This window comes from Macaca fascicularis, chromosome 16 (assembly GCF_037993035.2).
Source record: "Macaca fascicularis isolate 582-1 chromosome 16, T2T-MFA8v1.1".
In the NCBI taxonomy this organism is placed as follows: Eukaryota; Metazoa; Chordata; class Mammalia; order Primates; family Cercopithecidae; genus Macaca; species Macaca fascicularis.
The window spans coordinates 913,016-940,434 of record NC_088390.1 but is presented as its reverse complement, the minus strand read 5'-3'; the positions used below and the strand labels follow the sequence as shown (position 1 = coordinate 940,434).

General features: G+C 55.8%; 1 protein-coding gene across 5 annotated transcripts in view; it reads left to right on the top strand.

Moving 5' to 3' along the window:
- The window catches only part of NXN (nucleoredoxin), a 191,103-nt gene extending 164,132 nt beyond the window's left edge, over positions 1–26,971 (top strand). For all 5 annotated transcript variants that reach the window (XM_074018146.1, XM_045376372.3, XM_074018147.1 and 2 more), the window contains exons 2-8: positions 3,393–3,510; positions 5,767–5,900; positions 7,414–7,514; positions 9,576–9,682; positions 20,546–20,725; positions 22,095–22,219; positions 25,053–26,971. In XM_074018146.1, the coding sequence (XP_073874247.1) occupies positions 9,610–9,682; positions 20,546–20,725; positions 22,095–22,219; positions 25,053–25,235 (561 nt within the window). In that variant the 5' untranslated portion in view covers positions 3,393–3,510; positions 5,767–5,900; positions 7,414–7,514; positions 9,576–9,609 and the 3' untranslated portion in view covers positions 25,236–26,971. The remainder of the gene's footprint in view (positions 1–3,392; positions 3,511–5,766; positions 5,901–7,413; positions 7,515–9,575; positions 9,683–20,545; positions 20,726–22,094; positions 22,220–25,052) is intronic.
- Positions 26,972–27,419: the final 448 nt, after the last annotated feature.

The window sequence follows — 27,419 nt, the reverse complement described above, 5'->3', positions numbered from 1 at the left end:
TACACCATGGAATACTACGCAGCCATAAAAAAGAATATAGACAGCATGGAATACTATGCAACCATAAGAAAGAATATAGACACCATGGAATATTATGCAGCCATAAGAAAGAATGAGTTCATATCCTTTGAAGGGACATGGATGAAGCTGGAAACCATCATCCTCAGCAAACTAACACAGGAACAGAAAACCAAACAGTGCATGTTCTCACTCATAAGTGGGAGTTGAACAGTGAGAACACATGGACACCGGGAGGGGAACATCACACACCAGGGCCTGTTGGCAGGTGGGGGGCAAGGGGAGGGAGAGCATTAGGAGAAATACCTAATGTAGATGACGGGTTGATGTGTGCAGAAAACCGCCATGGCACATGTTTTCCTATGTAACAAACCTGCACATTCTGCACGTGTATCCCAGAACTCAAAAAAAAAAAAAAGTCTTGAGTGTGGTGGCTCATGCCTGTAATACCAGCACTTTGGGAGGCCGAGGCAGGCGGATCACCTGAGGTCAGGAGTTCAAGACCAGCCTGGCCAATGTGGTGAAACCCCATCTCTACTAAAAACAGAAAAGTTAGCCGGGCTGGTGGCGGGTGCTTGTAATCCCAGCTGCTCGGGAGGCTGAGGCAGAGAATTGGTTGAACCCGGGAGGCAGCGGTTGCAGTGAGCTGAGATCTCACCACTGTACTCCAGCCTGGGCCACAGAGTGAGACTCTGTCTGCTCCCCTGCCCCCGCCGCCAAAAAAAGAAAAAAAACAGATAAGCAACAAAAATGAGGCATCATTTTTCCCCCAGCAGACTGGAAAAAGTGATGACAGTGATAATGTTGGTGAAGGCACTAGGACATGGGCTCCTTCATTTGCCACTGGTGGAAATATAAAACGGTCTAAGCTTTCCTACGTGGTGAGTCATGGGTAATTTTTAATCTCAATTTTTGCGGTTTGCTATGTTTCCCAACTTTTTTCCAATGATTTTTTTTCCTCCAAGAATTACTTTTTAAACCAGAAAAACTCATCATTTTAATCTTCCTTTTAAAAAAAAATTAACCTGGCTCAATCCTTGCACAGCAAACTTATGAAGCAGATCCCGGCGGCAGGATGGTCTGGTTCTGTTGTTGAACCTCTTAAGGATGTTTAATCTGAATTCTGTACCAAGTTTCTCTGGCATGATGCAATTGTGGTCATTAAAAACTGGGTCTGGGCCGGGCGCGGTGGCTCACGCCTGTAATCCCAGCACTTTGGGAGGCCGAGACGGGTGGATCACAAGGTCAGGAGATCGAGACCATCCTGGCTAACACGGTGAAACCCCATCTCTACTAAAAAAATACAAAAATTAGCCGGGTGCGGTGGCAGACACCTGTAGTCCCAGCTATACCGGAGGCTAAGGCAGGAGAATGGCTTGAACCTGGGAGGCGGAGCTTGCAGTGAGTGGAGATCGTGCCACTGCACTCCAGCCTGGGCGACAGAGCGAGACTCCGTCTCAAAAAAAAAAAAAAAAAACAAAAAACAAAAACCGGGTCTGGGCGCGGTGGCTCACACCTGTAATCTCAGCACTTTGGGAGGCCAAGGCGGGAGGATCACCTGAGGTCAGGAGTTCCAGACCAGCCAGGCCAACATGGCGAAACCCGTTTCTACTAAAAATACAAAAACTAGTCAGACGTGGTAGTGGATGCCTGTAATCCGAGCTACTCAGGAGGCTGAGGCAGGAGAATCGCTTGAACCCGGGAGGTGGAGGTTACAGTGAGCCGAGATAGAACCATTGCACTCCAGCCTGGGCGAAGAGCGAGACTCCATTTAAAAACAAAAACAAAAACAATGCGCAGAACTGTTCTTGTTGTGAGGTCCTGGGCTGGTTCTGTGAGCCCCCAGAAAGGTGGGGCTGGGAAAAACATGCAGACTGAGGGTAGTTTGAGGTGGGTGGGGTCCCACAGCCCTTCCTGCCAAGATACAGGTCTCCACAGACAAGGAAGCCCAGCATTGCCCTCCCCTCACTGCCTGGGATGGGACTCGGGACAGTCCTTGTCCCGCCACGCACTGCCCTCTTCTCTCTGTTCTTCTCTCTGCTGCTGCCTTCTCACGCCTGCCTTCCTGCAACACATCCTTGCCCTGTTCTGCCCAAAGGCCCAGCCTTCCTCCAGAGACCCTCAAGGCCCCAAGCAGGGAAGCTCACAGCTGAGTGGCCTAAACAGTGGGGCACCCTGCAGCTTCCCTGTTTCTGTCTTTTCTAGAGGTGCATTGCTAGCTCAACAATGCATTTATTTACTTTTTTTGAGACGGAGTCTCGCTCTGTCACCCAGGCTGGAGTGCAGTGGCGCGATCTCAACTCCCTGCAACCTCCACCTCCGAGGTTCAAACGATTCTCCCGCCTCATCTTCCTGAGTAGCTGGGATTACAGGCGCCCACCACCACGCCCAGCTAATTTTTGTATTTTAAGTAGAGACAGGGTTTCACCATGTTGCCCAGGTTGGTCTTGAACTCCTGACCTCAGGTGATCCTCCTGCCTTGGCCTCCCAAAGTGCTGGGATTACAGGCGTGAGCCACTGCGCCCAGCCCCAACGTCGCATTTAATTATGTTGGTTTTTGGGCTTGGTGGGGAAGTTCTAGAGCACCCAGTCACCTGCCCATATGGCGTTCACCCCGACGGCAGTGAGCGAACAGAGGAGGCCACCCACACTCGGCTTCCAGTCCTGCGCTTTGCATTCCATGTTCTCAGCTTCATTCGTCTTAGACCGTGGATGTCCGACCGTGTGCACAGCCAACCTCAAGAATCTGCCATAGACTGAAAGCAGGTTTTATGCGGCACCGAGAGCCAAGGGTTGGGGCTGACTCTGGGCATTGCTTCCCTCGTGCTTTGCAGGGAACATAACGACGACTGTGATATTTCAAGTGCAGGGACCTGGTGAAGGGCTGAGGGGGCAGATTGTAACTACGTGGCCTTCTATTGGAAAACCCGTCTCTTCTCTCTTGGTGGGAAGGGGCCACGGGGAGCGGCTACTGTTGCCTGCTGCCAGGGTGGCGAGGCTGTCATGAAAATCTTCCCTTCCTTCCTTAACCACCTGGTGGTCTGATTGTGTCGTGAAGATGCGACATCCATCTTCATCTTCATGATTTTTAGAGACGTAAAAGGGTCGTATGCTCCAGGATGAGTGTGGTCTTCCGTCAGCCTCCACCTCAGAGTCCCCTGCGCTGTGCGGACCCTGGGGGCCAGTGGGATTGTAGTTAACGTGCCCCTTTGCCCAGCAGCCCTGCTTGGGATCCATTGTTCTTTTCTGTGTCTTGAATGCTTGCCAGTTCATCCAGCCTCCAGGCCTAAGGGGCTCAAAAGAACTCTGCAAGAAGAACTCTGCAATGAATCTGGTCTGGACTTAACCACCTTCTTTTACTTTTCTTCATACAGCTCAAACTTTGGAACAAATACCGAATTTCCAACATTCCATCGCTAATATTCCTCGACGCCACCACCGGGAAGGTTGTGTGCAGGAACGGGCTGCTGGTGATCCGAGATGACCCAGAAGGTAAAACCTCAGCACGTGCATATGGTCCTCTTATTACCCAGCCCCTCCTCCTCCATGCCCCTACCCTCATCGCCGTCCCACCGGTAGAGAGAGTCCTCGTGAAATAGATACACGTGGGTTTACGTGGCTAGAGAATGTCGTCTTGGTGAAATCATAGTATTCCCTGGGACATGGTTTTTTTTCCCTGGGACATAGTATTCCCTGGGACAAGATTTTTACGGGGATCTGAATGTCCCTCCTAGGAGCTTTCATTCATGGGCCAAAAGAAGCCCTGCTCGGAGGGCCGCGGAGGCTGTGGGAAAGCAGGAAGAGCTCAGACCCCGGCTTCTAGAGCTGCGTCCGTGGCAGCTGCCCCTTCACGGTGAGAGGCAGGCCGAGGGGGGTTTTTCCTCTTTAAAATATGACATAGCGAAGTCCCAGCCCCCGCGTCACTCTCCTGGCCTTGGCGGTGAGTGCACCTGGTTGCTTGGAGCTGCCACGCCCTGCAGGCCTTGGTCTTGCTGGCCACGTGTGGGCCGTGCTCCTCCAGGCCCCCTCTCAGAGCCGTCGCCGTGGACTCCTTCCCTCTGGCAGTGAGAACAGGCCGGAGATCTCCTCCCCTCACTTCATCCAGTGAGACGATTCAGCCCCTGCTCACACGTTTTCCCAGTGGACACGCCACCTCCTTCAAAGAATCACCCTCAGTAAAAACCAGGGCATGGTGGGACCAAGTGCGAAGCTTTTCCTTTTTTTTTCTTGTTTTTTTGAGACAGTATCTTGTTCTCTCGCCCAGGCCGAGTGCTGTGGCATGATCACGGTTCACTGCAGCCTCGACCTCCTGAGTTCAACTCACCCTCCCACGTAGCTGGGACTACGGACATGCACCGTCACACCCAGCTAATGTTTTATTATTTGTAGAGATGGGGTCTCTCTAGGCAGCCCAGGCTGGTCTCAAACTTTTGAGCTCAAGCAGTCCGCCCACCTCAGCCTCCCAAAGTGCAGGGATCGCTGGGCTGAGCTGCGGAGCCTGGCCCCCGTGCGGATTCCTGAGCCCGACCTCCAGAGCATTGTGGATCCCTCTTGTTTCCGGGGAGGCCCAACCACCCGCGTTTTCAACCAGCCTGTGCTCCTCCTTCCCAGCCCCTGGCCGCCAGGTGACTTTGAGGCAGCGGGTCCATGGACCGCCCTGTGAGAAAACACCGCAGTTGAGCGGGAAGCATATTATCAACTCCCCCTACCCGGAGCTCAGGTGTCTTCAGAACGTGGACCATCTGGGCTGGGTGGGTTTTACCCTTTTATTAGACTTAAATTCTCACTTGGTTCCCTGAGCCCATCAAGGGCCATCGAATCAGAATCTCTGGGCGTGGGGCCCAGGAGCATGATATTTTTAAATTCCCAAGCTGATTCCAAATACAATCAGACCTGACAGCCACTGGGATGTGGCGGCTGGGATTGAATCATCCAAATACAGTCAGAGCTGACCACTGGGATATGGCAGCTGGGATTGAATCATCCAAATACAATCAGACCTGACAGCCACTGGGATGTGGCGGCTGGGATTGAATCATCCAAATACAGTCAGAGCTGACCACTGGGATATGGCGGCTGGGATCGAATCATCCAAATACAGTCAGAGCTGACCACTGGGATATGGCGGCTGGGATTGAATCCATCCAAATACAGTCAGAGCTGACCACTGGGATATGGCAGCTGGGAAATCATCCAAATACAGTCAGAGCTGACCACTGGGATATGGCGACTGGGATTGAATCATCCAAATACAATCAGACCGGACAGCCACTGGGATGTGGCGGCTGGGATTGAATCATCCAAATGCAGTCAGAGCTGACCACTGGGATGTGGTGGCTGAGATTGAATCCACAATCCTGGGTATCATTCCCAGGATAATCCACAACCCTGGGTATTGATTCCCGAGGCCCCAAGGCGATGAGCCCCTCGTCAGAGTTACCTGGGGAACCTGTTCGTTTTGCGTGTACATCTTTGCGTTGCTCCTTGGTCTCCAGCCTCAGGACGTGGCCTGGGCATTCGTACGTTTCAAAAGCCCCTGGAAGACAGACCTTGTGACCATCCAGGTTTGGGAACCATTGCCTGGAGGGCAGGTACTGGTTGTACTTTGATTCCTGTGTTTCCTGCAGATGCTGTGGGTGTGTTCACAAGCACTGTTTGATGATTAAGTTGTCACGCCTGCCGCTCTGAGGCCTCCTGGGTCCCAGGCCGTCAAGAAGAGTCTTAACCCTCTTTTACCATCTGTTTCAGGTCTGGAGTTCCCCTGGGGGCCTAAACCCTTCCGGGAAGTCATTGCAGGGCCCTTGCTTCGAAATAACGGGCAGTCCCTGGAGAGCAGCAGCCTGGAGGGGTCTCACGTGGGCGTCTACTTCTCCGCACACTGGGTGAGTGTTTGGGCCCCTGTGGCTCAGACAGAAGGAAGCAGGGACGTGCCCAGCAAGCCCAGCTGTGGTTGGCGTCTGGGGCTGAGATGCCCAGGCAGGAATTTCCCGGCCCTGTGGTCTTTTCCTGTGCGCGAGGCCTGCTTGAATAGTGCTTGTGATTATGAATGGAAAAAGCAGCAAGAAATGACTTCTTTGATCTATAACGATAGTCCTCTTTTTTTTTTTTTTTTTTTTCCTGAGACAGAGTTTTGCTCTGTTGCCCAGGCTGGAGTGCAGTGGCGTGATCTTGGTTCACTGCAACCTCCCGCCTCCTGGATTCAAGCGATTCTCCTGCCTCAGCGTCCCAAGTCGCTGGGATTACAGGCATGCGCCACCACACCTGGCTAATTTTTGTATTTTTAATAGAGACAGGGTTTTGCCATGTTGGTCAGGCTGGTCTCGAACTCCTGACCTCAGGTGATCTTCCCACCTCGGCCTCCCAAAGTGCTGGGATTACAGGTGTGAACCATCATGCCTGGCCCTCTGTTTTTTTTTGTTTTGTTTTGTTTTGTTTTTTGGAGACAGTGTCTTGCTCTGTCGCCCAGGCTGGAGTGCAGTGGTGTACCACTGGAGTGCAGCTCACTGTACCTTCTGCCTCCCAGATTCAAGTGATTCTCCGGCTTCGGCCTTTCAAGTAGCTGGGATTACAGGCATGCACCACCATGCCCGGCTAATTTTTTTTTTTTAGTAGAGACGGAGTTTCTCCATGTTGGTCAGGCTGGTCTCGAACTCCTGACCTCAGGTGATCCGCCCACCTTGGCCTCCCAAAGTGCGGGCATGAGCCACAGCACCCGGCCTGGATATTTCTCTCAATCCACGCGGATGAGTTCATGCTACCTGCATGCGCCCTGCATAGGGACGATGCGGGTGCTTGTGCCGGATGCTCACCCTTAAGAAAGGCAAATTTAGGCTGGGCGCGGTGGCTCAAGCTTGTAATTCCAGCACTTTGGGAGGCCGAGACGGGCGGATCACGAGGTCAGGAGATCAAGACCATCCTGGCTAACATGATGAAACCCCGTCTCTACTAAAAAATACAAAAAAACTAGCCGGGTGAGGTGGCGGGCGCCTGTAGTCCCAGCTACTCGGGAGGCTGAGGCAGGAGAATGGCGTGAACCCGGGAGGCGGAGCTTGCAGTGAGCCGAGATCCGGCCACTGCACTCCAGCCTGGGCGACAGAGCAAGACTCCGTCTCAAAAAAAAAAAAAAAAAAAAGGCAAATTTAGTTTTGCCTCATTCATTCAGGGGACTAGGTCTTGCTGTGTTGCCCAGGCTGGCCTCAAATTCCTGGGCTCACGCGATCTACCGGCCTCAGCCTCCCCAGTAGCCACCACACCCATCTCATTTCCACCCGTTTCATGAACAGGATTTTGCTGTCCCAATCCTGCTTGAGTCCCGCTAACCCGGCCTCGGAGGGTGAGTGACTGGGTAGTGGAGAAGCAGCGTCACCCAGCAGGTCTTGCCGTCCTGTCTTTCAGTGTCCGCCCTGCCGGAGCCTCACCCGGGTCCTGGTGGAGTCCTACCGGAAGATCAAGGAGGCCGGCCAGAGCTTCGAGATCATCTTCGTTAGTGCAGACAGGTCAGCTGTGCCGTGAAGTGCTGGGCCCCTTTTCTGTAGGTAGCTGACATCCTTTTTTTTTTTTTTTTTTTTCTGAGATGGAGTCTCACTCTGTCACCCAGGCTGGAGTACAGTGGCTGGATCTCGACTTCCTGCAACCTCCACCTCCTGGGTTCAAGCGATTCTCCTGCCTCATCCTCCCAAATAGGATCGAGTGGTTCTCCAGCCTCAGCCTTTCAAGTAGCTGGGACTACAGGCGCCCGCCACCATGCCCGGCTAATTTTTGTATTTTTAGTAGAGATGGGATTTCATCATGTTGGCCAGGATGGTCTCAAACTCTTGACCTCGTGATCTGCCCACCTCGGCCTCCCAAAGTGCTGGGATTACAGGCGTGAGCCACCGCCCCGGGCCGGATGGCTGTTTTCTCAGCTCTGGCCATGCGCTGTGTCTGGTGCTATTTGAATGCACACAGATACACACGGATACACACGGATACACACGGATAAGGAATCACAAAACAGACATTCTCCCCGGAGTCAGTCAGCTCCTCTGAGCCTCAGGTTCCTCTGCTTCTTACCTTCTCTAAGGCCTCACTTATCAGGGAACCTCCTTCACCTCGAAACTCCCGCCCCAGTTGAGACTGAGTCACCAGGGGCCTCTGCCGCTTACGTTCGTGTCCACAAAAGGATCCGAGATGCCGGCACACGGAGGGCGCTTCGCACACTGTTGTACCTGCCGTGTCACAGTCCCCACCTCAGCATGAAGCCGTTCCAGGGGCAGCAGCCAGGGATTTTTTGTTGTTTTTGAGACGGAGTCTCGCTCTGTCTGCCAGGCTGGAGTGCAGTGGCCGGATCTCAGCTCACTGCAAGCTCCTCCTCCCGGGTTCAAGTGATCCTCCCACCTCAACCCCTGAGCAGCTGGGATTACAGGCACCCGCCACCACACCTGGCTAATTTTTGTATTTTTAGTAGAGATGGGCTTTTGCCATGTTGCCCAGGCTGGTCATGAACTCTAGAGCTTAAGTAATCCGCCCGCCTCGGCCTCCCAAAGTGCTGGGATTACGGGTGTGAGCCACTGTGCCCGGCCACAGTCTTTTTTTTTTTTTTTTTTTTTTTTTTTGAGACGGAGTCTCGCTCTGTCGCCCAGGCTGGAGTGCAGTGGCGCGATCTCGGCTCACTGCAAGCTCCGCCTCCCGGGTTCCCGCCATTATCCTGTCTCAGCCTCCCGAGCAGCTGGGACTACAGGCGCCCGCCACCTCGCCCGGCTAATTTTTTTATATTTTTAGTACAGCTGGTATTTCACCATGTTAGTCAGGATGGTCTCGATCTCCTGACTTCGTGATCTGCCCGCCTTGGCCTCCCAAAGTGCTGGGATTGCAGGTGTGAGCCACTGTGCCTGGCCACAATTACTTTAAAAAATTTTTAAGCATCAACTTTATTGAAGCGTAATGTATACATTATAAAATGCATGCATTTAAGGTACACAGTTCAGCTGACCAATGTACGTACCATGTAACCACCATCACCACAGACAAGACCCGGAACGTTTTCATCACTCTGTAGGTTCCTTGGGTCCGTCTCCTCCCATAAACCCAGCCCCAGGAAACCCCTGATCCATTTCTGCCGCTTGAGTAGATGTGCCTTTCCTAGGGTTTTTTACATGTGGAATCAAAGGTATATGGTTGGTTTAAATTTGTGGCCCCGTAGAAGTCACTGTTCTGTGCACAGATGAGAACTCCCACAGGTATGCAGTGACTGTGCACATCTAAGCTCCTGAGGCAGGAAAGACCTGTCTGTGCTGAGAAATGGAAAGCTGGACTTGAGTTACGTTGCTCAGATGGGAGCAGCCGAAGTGGGCTGGCGTCTGAGCTGGGACCCGCCTGCTGTGTGGAGGCATTTGCTTCTTAGCGGACCCCAGCCTGGGCAGAATAACACACTCCCACAGCCAGTTGCCTGAGAAGCACAGTGGCTGGAAACCCCAGCTTCCGCCGAATCCCTGGGCAGAACTCGGCAGAGGTGGGAGGATTTGGCGGTGGTGCAGTGGGGACGCTGAGCTGTGCTCACTGCGTATGTCTCTCTGCAGGTCGGAGGAGTCCTTCAAACAGTACTTCAGTGAGATGCCCTGGCTCGCCGTCCCCTACACTGACGAGGCCCGGCGGTCACGCCTCAACCGGCTGTACGGAATCCAAGGTAGGTGCTCTGGGCCCCGGCTCCTGGAAACCTGCTCGCCCGGGCCCACCATGTCTTTGGCTTTCGTTTAAGAAGAAAGGCATCATTATTTCCATGAATAGTCATGTTCCTCTCATGTTTCTCCGTAGTGTAGAATTTTCCTGGTGTGAATTCTAATCCATTTTTTAAAAATAAGTATTGCCAGTCTGGGCGCGGCAGCTCACACCTGTAATCCCAGCACTTTGGGAGGCTGAGGCAGGCAGATCACCTGAGGTCAGGAATTCGAGACCAGTCTGGACAACATGGAGAAACCCCGTCTCTACTAAAAATACAAAAATTAGCCAGGTGTGGTGGCACATGCCTGTAATCCTAGTTACTGGGGAGGCGGAGGCAGGAGAATCGCTTGAACCTGGGAGGTGGAGGTTGCAGTGAGCCGAGATCACATCATTGCACTCCTGCCTGGGCGACAGAGGGAGACTCCGTCTCAAAAAATAATAATCATACTAAATACTGTCTTAGTAAGACAGCTGCTTCTCACTGCCCAGCGTGTGGATTCTGATATGATTGGGACACAGAGCACAGCCTCCCAAATGACGTGGCCATTTGATTAAGGGGAGATCCATGCGGTAGTGACATGTAAGCTAGACTGAAAGAGAAATCCCAGAGGCAGGTCATTCACTGGTACTTCTTTAAATTTTTTTTTTTTTTTTTTTTTTTTTTGAGATTTTTAGTAGAGATAAAGTTTCACCAAATTGGTCAGGCTGGTCTTGAACTCCTGACCTCAGGTGATCCTCCTGCGTCAGCCTCCCAAAGTGCTGGGATTACAGGCGTGAGCCGCCGCGCCCGGCCTGTTCACTGATACTTCTGATGTACACATTGAGCACGCGCCGTGTCAGGGCCGCAGACGGGCTTGGGGCTGCACTGCCCGATGTCAGGCCTCAGATGGCCCTGCCTGTGGGAGAGGACGTGGTCTGGGCAGCTTCTGCCCCTCCCACCCCCGCACTGTCCCTGTCCCTGACTGTCGCCTGCTCACTGTCATTTCTGGGTGACGGGGAGTGTGCGGCCCGCGTGCCGGAGGAGTCTGGTTTCTGGAGTTGTTACTTCCTGGGCAGCGTTTCGTGTTGATCTCATCAGTCAGCAGCACTGTTCTCACAAGTACAAGTTCGGGCAGAGTCACTGCATCCCACTGCCTCCAACCGCCAAAACAGAAGAAAACCCACAGCCTGTTCTGGGGCAGAATCGCCAAGAATAGGCCTTTGTGGCCCCCCGGGAGCAGAGCTGTTGGGGGATGTGGAGGTGGGGCTGGCAGAGGTCCCATGACCATCGCACCCCTCACTATTGGCTTCTCATCCTTTTTCCCTGCTCCTCTTCCAGCCTCTCTCCTCAGCAGGCCTGCGTTAGAGGGAACACGACGGCTGCCCCGAATTCCCTCAGTGCCGCTCTTCTGCCCTGAAGCATCCCTCTTTCATCCTTGGGTTCCATGACTCAGGAAGTCTGTGTGTCTCCCGCCCCGGTTCCTCTTTCTTGGTAGCGGTATCATCTCTACGTTTTTTCCCTTTTGGTCTCAGTCGTCACCCAGGATGGAGTGCAATGGCGCAATCACGGCTCACTGCAACCTCCAACTCCTGGGCTCAAGCCATCCTCCCACCTCAGCCTTCTACCACGCCAGCTGATTTTTAAAGACTTTGTAGTGACAGGGTCTCACTGTGTTGCATAGGCTGATCTCGCACTCCTGGCCTAAGCAATCCTCCTGCCTTGGCCTTCCAAGATCCCTACTTTCTTTTTCTTTTTTTTTTTTTGAGACGGAGTCTCGCTCTGTCGCCCAGGCTGGAGTGCAGTGGCGCGATCTCGGCTCACTGCAAGCTCCGCCTCCCAAGTTCATGCCATTCTTCTGCCTCAGCCTCCCGAGTAGCTGGGACTACAGTGCCTGCCACCACGCCCAGCTAATTTTTTGTGTGTGTATTTTTAGTAGAGACGGGGTTTCACCGAGTTAGCCAGGATGGTCTTGATCTCCTGACCTCGTGATCTGCCCGCCTCGTGATCCGCCCGCCTCGGCCTCCCAAAGTGCTGGGATTACAGGCATGAGCCACAGCACCCGGTCCCAAGATCCCTGCTTTCTAAGGTCCTGTCCTTTTGTTTTTTGAGACGGAGTCTTGCTCTGTTGCCCAGGCTGGAATGCAGTGGTACGACCTCAGCTTACTGCAACCTCCGCCTCCCGGGTTTTAGCGATTCTCCTGCCTCAGCCTCCTGAGTAGCTGGGATTACAGGTGCACGCTACCACGTTGGGCTGATTTTTGTATTTTTAGTAGAGATGGGGTTTTACCATGTTGTCCAGGCTGGTCTCGAACTCCTGACCTCAGGTGATCCACCCATCTGAGCCTCCCAAAGTGCTGTGATGATAGGCGTGAGCCACTGTGCCCAGCTCTTTTTTTTTTTTTTTTTTGAGATAGAGTCTTGCTGTCACCTGGAGGCTGGAGTACATTGGCACAGTCTCTGCTCACTGTAACCTCTGCCTCCCGGGTTCAAGCGATCCTCTTGCCTCAGCCTCCCAAGTATCTGGGATTACAAGTACCTGCCACCACACCTGGCTAATTTTTGTATTTTTAGTAGAGACGGGGTTTCACCATGTTGGGCAGGCTGGTCTCAAACTCCTGACCTCAGGTGATCCGCCTGCCTCAGCCTCCCAAAGTGCTGGGATTACAGGCGTAAGCCACCGCGCCCGGCCGGCCATAGCCTCTTAAACAAAAACAAATACTGAATTTGTTTTTTTTTTTTTTTTTTTTTTTTTTTTTGAGACGGAGTCTCGCTGTGTCTCCCAGGCTGGAGTGCAGTGGCGTGATCTCGGCTCACTGCAAGCTCCGCCTCCCGGGTTCACGCCATTCTCCCGCCTCAGCCTCCCAAGTGAATTTGGTTTTATTCAAATTGCACTTATTGACACACAAAACGTCAGTGGCACGAGTTTGATTCATATTTCTAAACTTAATTCCATATCTTCCTAGGTTTGAAAGATGCTCACGTATGAAGGAAATCATTATATCATTCCTGGGTTATCATTTAGGAAGCGTCTTCTCAGTGCCTTGAGGTTGGGCTGAGCCCCACATCCGGCATTCAGTCTGCGTCGATGGCCTGTTTGTGGTGCCCTGTCCTTGCCCTCCAAGCCGGGGGCTGTTTCTCCTTCAGAGCCTCTCGCTCAGCCCTGGTTTCACTGGTATATCCGTTCTGGCTTCTTTCTGGTCTCAGCAGCCGGCAGCCCTCCCGAGACCGCACCGTCCCTCGATGGGAGTTGGCCTTTCTTTGCCTCTGAGGATATTTAAATGTGGCCAGACTGGGCCGAAACACCTTTGAACTTGAAGGAACTGTGCGTTCCTTCATAAGCTTCGTAGCATCACAAAACTCTGACCAGTAGTTTTTATTGAATTCTGAGTACTTCTGAGCTTTTGTATGATTCCGTGGTTACGGCTTCCAGTCTCATTCAATGGACGTGTTCTAGGTATGTGAACACCCGTACATGCACACACACACGCTCACACATTCACACACACTCATACTCTCACATACCTACACTCACACGGGCACACACACACACACCTATACTCACACACCTACACATGCGCACACACACCTACACACACACCCCCCACGCTCACACACATGCACACTCGCACACACAGACTCGCACACACTCACACTCGCTCTGCAGGGTCCTGGCTGTTGGAGTGTCTGGTCTGCACATCCTGTGGGGCCATCTCTGGGGACGTCCTGCTCCCTCTTAGACTCTGTGCCCTGGGGTCTCAGTCCTGTCTCACTTGTTTCTCTCCCGCTGAAGAGTCTGGATGAAGCTTCTTCCACAGAGCAGTACCAGGTGCCTCCCCTGCCATCACCAAAGGGAGCTGCCTCCGCCTGGCCCGTCCTTGGACTCACACTGGGGCAGTGGCTTAAACTGCTGGTCATTTTGTCGATTGAGTCACATAAGGGCAGAGTGTTCTCCTGACAGGCTCTGGTGAAAATGGGTAACCCAGGCCACGCGTGGTGGCTCACGCCTGTAATCCCAGCACTTCGGGAGGCCGAGGCGGGTGGATCACGAGGTCAGGAGTTCAAGACTAGTCTGGTGAACATGATGAAACCCCATCTCTACTAAAAATACAAAAATTAGCCGGGCACAGTGGCAAGCACCTGTAATTCCAGCTATTCGGGAGGCTGAGGCAGGAGAAACGCTTGAACCCGGGAGGCGGAGCTTGCAGTGAGCCGAGATCGTGCCATTGCACTCCAGCCTGGGCGACAGAGCGAGACTCTGTCTCCAAAATAAAAAAAAGCAGAAATGGGCAACCCAGCAACCCGAGGTCCTGCAAGCATCTTGGGGTTTTAAGAATCACCTGCTGAGTGAAGGAGGCCTGCCAAATGCTGCCAGTGTTTTGAGGCATCTGGGGGGCGGTACGGGTGGGGGAATTGGGGCCTTGATGCTGTACCCTTGAGCTGCCCGTCTCACAGGGTGGCAGCCTCTGCCGTGGCCTTGATGATGAGTTTGCCCCCCAGGCCGGCCTGGCCAAAAGTCCCCCTGCTGCCAACAGGCTGGCCGCTGGCTGCCTTCGGTGCCCCAGGCTGAGCTGGGCTGTGTGACCCGTCTCCACAGGACCACCGAGCTCACCAAGGACCTGGCATTCGGCGTCCCCCTACCTCCTGGTCTCGTGGGAATAACTGGCTTCCAGAGTGTTGGGTCCTCCCCTCCCAGAGCTTTACGCGGCCTGGGGAATGTGTAGCCGTGGGCGCTGCTGAAAATTCCTTTTCTAAGGAGAGCGTTGTCGACACACCTTGCAAAAGACAGACCCTGTTAGCAGTTGTCTGAGGAATCCTCGGCCGCGAGAGAGCACGGCACTCTTTGCAGGGAGACTTACAGCCCTTTCTCTCTTAGGCCAGGGGCGCTGGCTGGTTTGGCTCCCTTGCCCCGACCTTCGGGGAGGGCAGACGGCCTGAGGGCTGTGCAGGGCCTGGAGCAGACGCGGGAGCAGCCAGAGGTGGCTGGCGGGCGGCGGGGGTGAGAGCCCTTTTCTCCTCCAGCCTCGAATCCTCTCCTCTGTTTTCCTCCTTCCCTCCTGTGCCGCCTCCTCCCGTTCCGACTTCTCCCCCTCCTTTGCTTTCTTCCTCTTCCGCTTCCCTCCTTCATCCCGTTCCCTTCTGGACTCTCTTCCTTTGTCCCTTTCAAAAAAATGGATTTGAGGCAGAATCTGTTTATATAAAAATGAAACATTTGGAGACTGTATGTTTCAACGAGAAGAGGGGCTACCTCGTGACCTGCAGAGCGGCTTTGCTGTTCTTTCTTATGTGTTTTGCTTAATTTTTTTTTTTTTTTTTTTTTGAGACAGAGTCTCGCTGTGTCGCCCAGGCTGGAGTGCAATGGCACGATCTCGGCTCACTGCAACCTCCGCCTCCCGGGTTCAAGCAATTCTCCTGTCTCAGCCTCCCGAGTAGCTGGAATTACAGGCATGCACCACCACGCCTGGCTAATTTTTGTATTTTTAGTAGAGATGGAATTTCATCGTGTTGGTCAGGCTGGTCTCGAACTCCTGACCTCAGGTGATCCGCCTGCCTCGGCCTCCCAAAGTGCTGGGATTACAGGCGGGAGCCACCGCGCCCGACTCCTTTCCTTAACTCTCTAAGCAGGGGAATGTTTTTGGGGAGCCAGGAGGAGGGAGGAATGGAAGGGTCCGAGCAATAGATCCCAGGCATTGGTTGGTGTTTGTCATCCCCTCTCACCCCCACGGCCCTTCAGTTCTGATTTTCATTTGATATTAATGCGCTAAATAGGATGCTGTTAAAGAAAACCTAACTAGATATAGATATCTCGCTGTCGTCCCACCTACATTCCTGCCTCAGCAGCACAACCGTTCTCACTTCTGAGTCTGCTTTGGTTCCTGCCCACCTGGGTACGCACTCACAGACTCGTAACGTACACACGGCACTGTGCACTCCGCGGTGTTTACTAAACAGTGTGGCGCAAACATTTGCCACGTCGCTGCGGTCTTCGTAAGGACCGTTTTCATGATCACGTAATAGTTTGCCTGCTGGTGCGTCCTCACCAGCTCTTTCTGTTCTAGGACCTACTTTTCCTTCCACTGCTCCTCCCAGCTCCTGGCAATCTTTCGGGAATTCGTCCTGGCTGCCTCCGGTCACGTTGTCATCCAGATGCAGAGAAGGCTGCGTCACAGCCCTGCCCGCTCCTCTCTGCCTCCCAGGGTCCTGGACCCCTTCAGCTTCCTTGCCCCAGCCCCCACCTCCTTCCAAACTCCCTGTCCCGTTGGCAGCGGAAAAGGCACCAGGCTAAACCGTGGGACAGTCCCGGTGCACCTGGCTTTGAGATAGTTTTAAATACTTGCAAGTCGGCTCCTCCTCAGAGAGGAGAGTCTGCAGTTTACTCCTCTGTGTGTTTTGAGGGAGATGGTGAAAGGGGTCTGTGGGCTCTGCCCATGTCGCAGAGCTGGGGACTCGGGGCCGAGCCCTCTCTAGGAACCTAGAGTCCGTGTTCCAAGCCCAGGAGTGTAGCTTGGGGTGGGGGATGCAAAAGTGCGCCAGCCCCACCCTTGGCAGACACCACACTGTTGCTGCAGCCCTCATTGCGGTCTTGACGGCGTGTCTGCTTCCTGCTGCTTTAGCTATAACTTCCTCCAGCCCAGCACAGAGGACTCTTGGTCTCACTAGAGCAAGCGCCCAGTTTTCCGTACCTCTGCCTTCTCACGAGCCAAATAATCAGTTTAGGGATGATTAAAAGAATATAATGGCCGGGCGCGGTGGTTCATGCCTGTAATCCCAGCACTTTGGGAGGCCAAGGCGGGCGGATCACTTGGTCAGGAGTTTGGGACTAGCCTGGCCAACATGGCGAAACCATGTTTCGAAACCCATGGCGAAATCAGTATACAAAACTGATTTATAATAATAGCCAATACTTATGGAATACTTACAATATCAATACACCAGGTACTCTGCTAAAAAGTATTTTACAGCGGCTGGACACGGTGGTTCATGCCTGTTATCCCAGCAGTTAGGCTGAGGCGGGCGGATCACCTGAGGTCAGAAGTTTGAGACCAGCCTGGACAATATGGTGAAACCCCATCTCTACTGAAAATAGAAAAAATTAGCCCGGCGTGGTGGCGTGCGCCTGTAGTCCCAGCTATTTGGAAGGCTGAGGCAGGAGAATCACTTGAACCCGGGGGGCGGAGCTTGCAGTGAGCCAAGATCATGCCACTGCACCCCAGGCTGGGCGACAGAGCGAGACTCTGTCTCAAAAAAAATAAATAAATAAAAAATAAAACAGGGAATTGAGTTGCCTGGATCCTCCCTGGAGTCCCAGCTGTACTTTCCCCCAAGCGCCCCAGCCACCCACGCAGGGAAACAAGTTCAGGCAGAGCAGCCATGAGCTGTTCCTTTTTCGTTCCCTCCGGAGGCGCCCTGTGGGCCTGGTTCCCTGTGAATTTCCGGTTAGAGGCTTCGCCCTGCTTTCTCGTTGGAAGTCTGTATTTTGGGCCGGGCGCGGCGGCTGACACCTGTAATCCCAGCACTGAAATTCAGTCCCATTAGAAGCTTCACTGTGCTGTCTCGTTGGAAGTCTGTATTTCGGGCCGGGCGCCGCGGCTCACGCCTGTAATCCCAGCACCTCGGGAGGCCGAGGCAGACGGGTCACCTAAGGTGGTGAGTTTGAGACCATCCTGGCCAACATGGCGAAACCCCGTCTCTACTAAAAATTAGCCGCGTGTTGGGGTGCGCACCTGTAGTCCCAGCTACTCGGGAGGCTGAGGCAGGAGAATTGCTTGAACGTGGGAGGTGGAGGCTGCAGTGAGCTGAGATTGCACCGCTGCACTCCAGCCTGGGCAACAGAGCGAGACTCCGTCTAACAAACAAACAAACAACCTGTATTTCGGAGAACCTGCTTCAAGGGCTGGTGGAACAGAGAGTGTGTGAAGGGGGAGAAAGGAAAGAGGTGACTGTGGTCTCAGCCTTCTCCCCCAGGAGCACAGGGAGGTGGGCGGTGCAGAAAGCTGCAGGCACAGGACTTCCCCTGCCCTGGTTAGGACAGTCCCCATCCCAGGTGCTGTGAGAACCCCAGCAGCGTCCACGGCCTGGCAGAAAGAGCAGCAGCTTCTGCAACAGGTAGATCGGGGTTCCTGTCCCCAGTTAACCACTGCCTGGCTGGGTGACCTTGGGGGGGCACTTGACCATCTGTAAGGGGGATCCCGGTACTGCCTGCCTCGTCTGTGATGAGGATTAGCTGTCTGCGCCGTGCCAGCACCGGGCAGACGCGCCGCAGAAGCCAGTTCCGTTTCCCGCCCCTGGTTCATCTTTGGAGGGTACGTACTCGTCGGGGCTGTAGGCCAAGCTCATCAGGACCAGTGGAGGGGGAGGCGGCCTGGCACAGCAGATGCGGATGGTTTCCCCCGTGCAGGTGCCAAGAACGAGTGGCTTCCTTGGGCCCAAGCTGGTTTCTGCTTATGCAGTCACACAGGTCAACACGGCCCGTCCCTGCACACTTCGTCTTAGGCTCTTAGGCGTGATCTGGTGGAACCGTTCCTCGGGGGAAGCCGCTGAGTGCCCCTCAGCAGCCAGGTCGGGGCTCCGTGTCCTCGCCCTGCCGTCCTGGGCCCCACAGGCATGGACTCAGAAGAGGCTGCAGCCAGGGTCACGAAGAAGGCCCCTTGGAGGAGGCCCTCGGAGAGCCCCAGGCGCTGGGCCGGGAAGTGCGCAGCTTTGCCTTCAGACTGGCTTCTCCTCCCTCTCCATCCCCCATGCCTGCTTCTCTTCCACAGACCCACTCAGCATCCCACGCCGGGGCACACGCAGGCCGGCCGCGGGGCTTGTTGTGGCAGCAGGGGTCCCACGCCAGGGCACACGCGGGTCGGCCGCGGGGCTTATCGCGGCAGCAGGGGTCCCACGCCGGGGCACACGCGGGCCGGCCGCGGGGCTTACCATGGCAGCAGGGGCTCTGGTTTACCCCGTGCTCGTCACTGCCCGATCTCAGAAACACCAACTCTGGGGAAGGACCTTGCTGGGGGGACTTTGGGAAGGGCGTGTGGTGACGGGAGGGGCTCCTGTGCAGCCAGCTGTCCCTGTGGCGGCCTCCGGACCCGGTTTCTTTTGGGCCGCTGTCTCGAGACCAGCCCCCGAGCCTCGTGGATGGACACAGCTGGTGTGGACCCCGGCCTCGGGGGATAAAATGCAGCCGTGAGGACGTGGCTGGAAATGCCCGGGTCTCTTGTGTGGCAGCACACGCAGCTCCTCAGGGGCGCTGTCCACGCTGAGCACATCCAAGGAGCCCCAGCGAGAGCCGACTGCGTGTGTGTTCGCGTGCTTGTGCTTTGTGTGTGTGCATGTGTGTGCGCGTGCTTGTGCTTGCGTGTGTGTGTGTGTGTGTGTGAGATGTCGGAGTGGCCGTCCTCGAGAGCCCATTCTCTGTGGACCTGCTCCCTGAAACATTAGCCACTTCGTCTCATAGGTGTGAACATAATGGATTCATTGATTCCTTTCGGAGGCAGGCACGCCCGTTGTGCCGGTGGCCGCAGCAGGGTACGAAACACGAGGGCCGTGTGTCTGGTACCTCCGCATCCCCCCGACAGGGAAGGAAAATGTCAGCGGAGCAAATTACTGACCGAATACTTGGGAATCTATAAATATTAAATTGCTCTGGCTTTCACATAAAATTCAGGCTCTGGGCAGCCCAGGAGGAGAGGCGTCTGGAACGTGCAGGGTGTGTGGGGGGAGCGGCTGCCAATGGAGAGACAAAGGTCCCGAAGGGTGGGGCCCAGGCCGACTCTGTGGGCCGCGGCTGGGGGTGCGCAGCCCTGGCTGGAGGACAGGCTGCGGGGAGTGGGCTGGAAAGAACCCAGACGCAGAAAACCCACGTGCAGCTGTGACCACCATGGGGATTTCTCTGAGTTTTCGTTGAAGGCTTTTTGGTTGGGGTTGCCTGTGGTTTGCAGGAAAGCTTTCCGTGACTTTTCTTCCCCAGCCCTGGGGAGGGAGGGGGGCTGGGGTGCAGACGGCAGAGACTGCAGTCAGCTGTCGTCCTCTCTGTGCAGCCAGCCTCAGGTTCCTTCCCTCACTGGCCCTGCGCTCACTGTGGCCGGGCGAGGGCCCCTCCTCTCGCGTCGCATCGGTGGCCACAGCACGTGCACCGTGTGGTCACTGCACCGCCTGTTCCGCGTTTGACCCCCTGCAGCCGGGGAGGGTCTTCTGTGTCTTTGGGAGGCCAGCAGTGAGCGATCGCTCCGATGTGCCAAGACCCTGTGCTAAGTTCTTATTTATTTATTTAGAGACGGAGTCTCGCTCTGTCACCCAGGCTGGAGGGCAGTGTTGCAATCTTGGCTCACTGCAACCTCTGCCTCCCAAGTTCGAGCAATTCTCCTGCCTCAGCCTCCCGAGTGGCTGGGATGACAGGCGCGCACCACCACGCCCAGCTAGCTTTTGTATTTTTAGTAGAGACGGGGTTTCACCATGTTGGCCAGGATGGTCTCGAACTCGTGACCTCAAGTGATCCGTCCACCTCAGCCTCCCAAACTGTGTAAGTTCTTTAACCGCGTGAACTCATTGATCTTTCCATAGCAGAATAAGGTAGGAACAACAACACCCTCATCAGGTTGCAGCTGAGGACGCTGAGGCCCCGAAATGTGAAGGTGACAGGTTACAGGCCCACCCGAGCGGGCTCCATGGCTCCCCCTGGCCAGGCCTGGATTCTCCCCAGGTTTTGTGACTTCAGACCTGGACTCCTCATTGTGAACCTGTACCAGGTCCTTGGTGGGCTCCTCCGTGGTGGGTGGGACCCCGGCTGGACTCCGCAAGCCTCCTGCCAGGCAGGGCCTGCATCTCCCAGGCCAGTGGCCAAGCACCCCCTCTTCCCCTCAGGCATCCCCACGCTCATCGTGCTGGACCCGCAGGGCGAGGTGATCACGCGGCAGGGGCGGGTGGAGGTGCTGAACGACGAGGACTGCCGGGAGTTCCCCTGGCACCCCAAACCCGTGCTGGAGCTCTCCGACTCCAACGCCACGCAGCTCAACGAGGGCCCCTGCCTCGTCCTTTTTGTAGGTATGAAGCTCACGGGGGGGGGGGGGGGGGCACGGGTGGGGGCGGGACAGGAGAAGCCTCACTTGGGAGGAGCCTGTCCCTGCAGCTTCTCTGTCACTAGCAGTGCAAGCCTGGGCCTTTGTCTCTCCCCGGAGCCTTGCTTTTGACCCTGATGATTTATTCATGGCCTCGTGGGAGCTGCAGCTGCACTTTCCCTCCTAGCTGCTCCCCAGCTGCCGGCTGGGCAGAACAGGTCAGGCCGAGGATGCCCTGGGGACCCCATGCGCAGACCCATTGTTGGAAAGGGGCGGGTCGCACACACACAGCTGCCGGGGGCTGGCCCCTCTGGCCGAGGCTCACCAAGGCTGCTTCTGCCGGTGCTGTGTGCTCGGGTGAGCTGCTCCCGCCCCGTGGCTGCCCTGGCTCCTCTGTCCTCGCCTGCACCTCCCGGTCTCCCGCCTCACCCACTCTGTGCTCCGAGGGTGACTGCCCAGCTGGGCCAGGACGACACAGGCTCCCTGCAGTCTGGTGGGATGGCCCTGGTTCCTTTTGCAAAACCTGGTCCTCTGCCTTGGACTTAGGGCTCCCCTCCAACAACTCAGAATTACCGTATGAGGCTGGGTGTGGTGGCTCACGCCTGTAATCCCAGCATTTTGGGAGGTCAAGGTGGGTGGATCACCTGGGGTCAGGAGTTCGAGACCAGGCTGACCAAAATGGTGAAACCCTGTCTCTACTAAAAATACAAAAATTAGCCAGGCGCAGTGGCACGTGTCTGTAATCCCAGCTACTTGGGAGGCTGAGGCAGGAGAATCACTTGAACCCGGGAGGCAGAGGTTGTAGTGAGCCCATATGGCACCACTGCACTCCAGCCTGGGCAACAGAGAGAGGCTCTGTTTCAAAAAAACAACAACAAAAAAAGCCACTGACCGCCAGACCACAGTCCTCACCCCCTCCCCCTCACCACCAGTTTCACTAGGAAGTCGGAGGTCCGAGGTTGTGGCTTCTCATTCTGTGGCTGAGAGAAACTAGCAGGCGCCTCAGGTCCTGGCTTAGGGGAAGCTCAGCCTGGCGGGCGGGTTTGTGAGGAATTCAGTGGAAAGTCTCTGCCTGGGGCCCCAGAGCTACTCGGTGGGGTGGGTTTCCCTGTGGTGAGCCTGGTGCAGGCGAGACTCTCTGTCTGGGGCCCCAGAGCTACTGGGTGGGGTGGGCGAGCCTGGTGCAGGCGAGCTCTGGGAGCTTTGCTGCTGGGACGTGTGTGCAGGAAGTTCATTTCCATTCAGGGGCCGCTCAGGTGGGCGTTTCTGCAGCTCAGGCCCCCTCAGCGGGTGCCGCTCTATTTGACAAGCCAGTGTTCCTCCCCGTCTCTTTCTCCCCCCGATGCCAATCACAGATTCTGAGGATGACGGAGAGTCCGAGGCAGCCAAGCAGCTGATTCAGCCAATAGCTGAGAAAATCATTGCCAAGTACAAAGCCAAAGAGGAGGAGGCGCCGCTTCTGTTCTTCGTCGCTGGGGAGGTGAGTGCGGGGAGAGGCTGGGCCCCCAGGGCTGGATCAGCTGGGACTTCGGGCGCATGAGGGATCCTGGCCCCAGGGCTGCCTGTGCTCCTGAGACAGGCCGCAGACAAACGTGGCAAGGAGAGGTGGCCATTCGCCGTGGGAAACCGTTTCCTCCCCTGCTGCTTCCTCTTGTCCTCGCTCCGCAGCCTCAGGTCCGCAGGGGAAGAGCCGGGAGCTGCTTCCAGGGAGAGGGGCCGGGGCCGGAGCGATCCACACCCACTCCCTCGGGGCTGGGTCACGGCCAGGCCCTTGCGGCTTTACAAAACGCTGGGTTCCTGCCTCCGCGCTGGCCGCAGTGGGCCGATCTCACCAGAGGGGTCCTGGCTGGGGCTACCACGTGCACCTGCGGTCACCCAGCCGGCCGGTCAGTGCTGAGGTTGGAAATCGCTGCCGCTCCCCGTCTGTTTCACCGAGGCTGCCCCTTCGAGGTCTCCCGCAGGGCTGGACCGAGCAGGAGACTTCACAGGCTGAGAAAGTGGGGCTCTCAGCAGAGCGCCCTCCCGCAGGTGCCCCATTATCCGGGGCGTGGGACCCTGCGCCCTGCACCCTGCAGACAGGCGTCTCCGCGACTCAGCGCAGGTGCAGGCTCTCGTTCTTGAGTTCCTCCAGCCGGGAGTCTCCTCCACGCCTGCGCTGCTGCCTCCCTTCCCCTCCCCTCCCCTCCGCACCTCACCCCTGCGCCGCCGCCTCCCCTCCCCTCCCCTCCCACCGCACCCACCGACCGACAAACACTTTTGGAGGCCGCCCTCACCCCCTGCCCTCTGTCCACCCATCTGTACCTCCGGTTGGTCAGAGCCCTGTGCTGATTTCACGCTGTGTTCGGATCCCAGGAGAGGCACGGAGGAGGCAGGCGGCAGCGGCCGCTAGACACCCTGCACCACCCATCATCGCCAGACTCAGCAGCTGGCCCTGCCCAGCCCCTGCGTCCCTCCCAGGCGGCTCCGGTCACCTGCTCAGCCCGGGGGTGGAGGGGAACAAAGAGGCTCGCAGGCTCTGCCTGGGGCGGCCGCAGCCACTGCACACCAAGCGCAGCCCCAGAGGCTGCGCCACACGCGGGAACTCTGAGCCCTGCAGAATGGCTCTGAGAAAAGATGGCTGCAGCACTGCAAGGGCCCGGCACGGGCGGGGCGGCCTTGAGAGGCGTCAGGCCTGGAAGGAGCATCTGCAGGTTTCTGTACACCAGGCCGGTCCGCGTATTTCACCTGGGCTGTCTCCTTAGGCCCTGGCTCTCTGGCTGGGAACACAGTCGCCGTCCTGTTTCACAGGGGAGGGAGGCGAGGTTCAGAGTGGACCAGGGGCTCCTCCGAGGCTGTTCGCTGGCTCACGCCTGGCTGGGCTGGGCTTTGTGTCTCCAAAAAATATATACAAATTAGCCCGGCATGGTGCTGCCTGCTTGGAGTCCCAGCTACTCAGGAGGCTGAGGAGGGAGGAGCGCTTGAGCCCAGGAGATGGAGGCTGCAGTGAGCTACGACTGCCTCACTGCACTCCAGCTGGGGCGACAGAAAGAGATTCTAGCTCCCAAAAAAAAAAAGTAGCTCCCTTACAAATCGTTTCTCCTTGTCTTTGGATTTCTGTGTTCGCCTTGGTATCTGCGTGAGGCTGTATCTGACATAAGGGAAATTCACCAGGACAGCTGCTGGGAATGTAGGATCCAGTACCAGCTTCCTTCTCAGATAAGCAGTGAGGCAGTGTCAGCTTCCACAGGGTTCAGGTGGCCCTGTCTTGTGAACTGGCTGGCTGTGCATCCTGCCCGAAACCACGGTGGGGGCGGGCGGTGGGAGCACAGTGAGCTGTCTCTGTTCAAAAACATTCCAGAGCTGAAGTCCAGATTGGCCTCAGATAACCCACAGTGGGGCCGCAAATCATTGACAGTTGGTTACAAGAATAAACAGTCGGAGGCTATGGCATTTCTAGGCCGGGCGCGGTGGCTCATGCCTGTAATCCCAGCACTTTGGGAGGCCAAGGTGGGTGGATCACCTGAGGTCAGGAGTTCGAGACCAGCCTGGCCAACATGGTGAAACCCCATCTCTACTAAAAATGTAAAAATTAGCTGGCCGTGGTGGTAGGTGCCTGTAGTCCCAGCTACTCAGGAGGCCAAGGCAGGAGAATCGCTTAAACCCAGGAAGTGGAGGTTGCAGCGAGCTGAGATCGTGCCATTGCACTCCAGTCTGGGCGACAGAGGAAGACTTCATCTTAAAAACAAAAAAAGGACATGACATTTCTAAAATGCTGAGGACGTGTGAAAATGGCGTTCATGGTAATAAATACATAAATGATTAAGTACAGATTACGTACCTAGTGGTTTCGGGGGGCGGATGCCAAGAGAGAATTTTTTTTTTTTTTTTTGAGACGGAGTCTCGCTCTGTCACCCAGGCTGGAGTGCAGTGGCCGGATCTCAGCTCACTGCAAGCTCCGCCTCCCGGGTTTACGCCATTCTCCTGCCTCAGCCTCCAGAGTAGCTGGGACTACGCCCGGCTAGTTTTTTGTATTTTTTAGTAGAGACGGGGTTTCACCGGGTTAGCCAGGATGGTCTCGATCTCCTGATCTCGTGATCCGCCCGTCTCGGCCTTCCAAAGTGCTGGGATTACAGGCTTGAGCCACCGCGCCCGTCCAACCAAGAGAGAATTTTACGAAGCAGCTCGTTCCTCCCGAAGGCAGGGCAGGGTTCCCTGCTTCCCATGTCCGTGCCGGGAGCCCCCGGAGCTACCACACCTGGGGAGACTGGGCCCAGGGACCCTCCCGCTCCTTTCTTTAAACCGTCTTGGTTTTCTCTCCCTCCTGACGACTTCAGGATGACATGACTGACTCCCTGCGAGATTACACCAACCTGCCTGAGGCGGCCCCTTTGCTCACCATCCTGGACATGTCGGCCCGGGCCAAGTACGTGATGGACGTGGAGGAGATCACCCCCGCCATCGTGGAGGCCTTTGTGAATGACTTCCTAGCAGAGAAGCTCAAACCGGAGCCCATCTAGCGTGGCTCCGGCCTCCTGAGACGTTATTTAAAACTCAGCCTTCTCCTCCTCCTCCCCCTCCTTCCCTCCGCCCTCGGACTTACCCAGCGTGCCCCGAATCACACCACCCAAGTGTCCAGCCTCTCTGTGGTGCCTTGTTTCTGCATTAAACTCCTCAGCCAGCGCCCCGGGGTGCGGAATCCAGCAGCGGCAGAATCCACCGTGTTTGGGAGCGTGGGGTGGCTGGGGGCATGGCCCGGCCAGAGTGGGGGCTGCGTCACTCTCGCAAAGTCACTTGCTTTTGGTGAAAGATTTGCCAGGGTGTTCCAGGGCAGAGTGAGCGTGGAGGGCCAGTGGCCCCCGCTCGGGCTGGGACTCGGGCATCGGCACCCACAGAGCCCCGGACGGCCAGAGGGGAACCTCCGGGGGACACCTGTGTGGAGGCAGAGCTGAGAAAGGGCCTGAGCCTCAGTGGGCCTCAGCTTAGAGCTGCGGTGAGAACATCCTTTTCTAAGCGACACAGTCTTTCTTGGTCTGAGAGAAAAGCGGCCCACTCGTGTGTTCTCGGGCAGGGGATCTCCAAACGCAAAAGGAAGCTTGTGGAGGTTTTTTGGGTGAGAAAAAAAAATGTAGCGAAGGTAATGGTTCGTATAGTAACGGCTAATGTTTATGGAGCTCCCGCCTCCTGATGAGAGCTCCTCATTCTTTTCTTCCTTGACCTTGAAGTCTCTGCCTGCTCATACAAAGAGCTCCCACCATCTTGGAATTCTGATAACGAATCCTTCTCTTTGGGCATCTTCCCAAGAAACTTAGCCCTGAGTCCTAGGAGGAGCACCTCTGAACCAGCACAGACCTCTGACTCCACCCAGCTCTGTGCCCGAGGCCCCGATCTCTGGTGAGGTGCCCACGCCCACATTTGATCACCCCTGCCATTGCCTTTTTTCTTTTTTCTTTTGAGATGGAGTCTTGCTCTGTCGCCCAGGCTGGAGGGCAGTGGCATGATCTCGGCTCACTGCAACCTCCGCCCCCAAGGTTCGAGTGATTCTTCTGCCTCAGTCTCTGGAGTACCTGGGATCACAGGCGAGCGCCACTGGACCTGGCTAATTTTTGTATTTTTAGTAGAGGCAGGGTTTCACCATGTTGGTCAGGCTGGTCTCAAACTCCTGACCTCAAGTGATCCACCCGCCTTGGCCTCCCAAAGTGCTGGGATTACAGGCGTGAGCCACCGTACCCGGCCCGCTTTTCAAAGCAGAACTACAAAGATGAGAAATTACCAGAAGCCTCGCCTTTTCCTAAGCACCAGCAGAAAGAGCTGTGCCCTAGGGTGGAGTGAGGGTGGAGGGCGTGTCAGCCACGAGTGGACCTTGTATCGCCTTTGCTAGGCCCAGGTAGGTTGTTGGCCTCTTACTTGGGCTGACTTGACCACCGAGAGAGAAAAAAACAACTCTGTTCTCAGGACTGGGGACGGACGGCTTCGGCCGAGCCTTTGAGCCTGGCTCACTCAGGTGTCAGGGACTTGAAACCGCCCTGGGCCTTACCCTTGGCCCCACTCAGCACTCTGCCAACCAAGACCACTGATGTGGAAAACCCAGTCCCCACCCCCTCATGAGCTGTTGACACTGTTGTTCCTTGCTGAATTGGATTGTTGATTTGTAGTTCAGAGGCGTACAGCGAGTTGGTGATTAGACGTTATGTGACGTTACCAGCCTGAAATGCGATCACCCAGTAGGAAATAAAGCAGGCATCTCTGGACCTTACCCACCGCTGGGCCTTTGCTGTCCTTAATAACAAAAGTCTTTTGTGCTGTGGTCTATCAGGGTGGGCAGCGGAGGACACCTGGTAGCTGGGAGCTGTGTCCCAGGAGTTCTGAGACCCCCAGGATGTAGCATCCATCGCATCTTCCTGGTTTCCAGCAGCCAGGAAGCTCAGCTGGGTGACAGGGGCAGAGGCAGGTCCCTCCTGGGGCCCTGGCCACCATCGCTCCTGGTTTGACTGGGAAGCTCATCTGGGTGACAGTGGCAGAGGCAGGTCCCTCCTGGAGCGCTGGCCACCGTCTCTCCTGGTTCGACTTGGCCCTGGACGGAGGGCGAATCCTCAGATCATGTACCTTGTTGTGAACATTCTTGCCCGTTTCCTCCCTCCAGGGGAGCCGAGTCCTCTGAAGTCTGAGAAAGCTGGTTGGGAAATCAGGAGGAATCACGCACA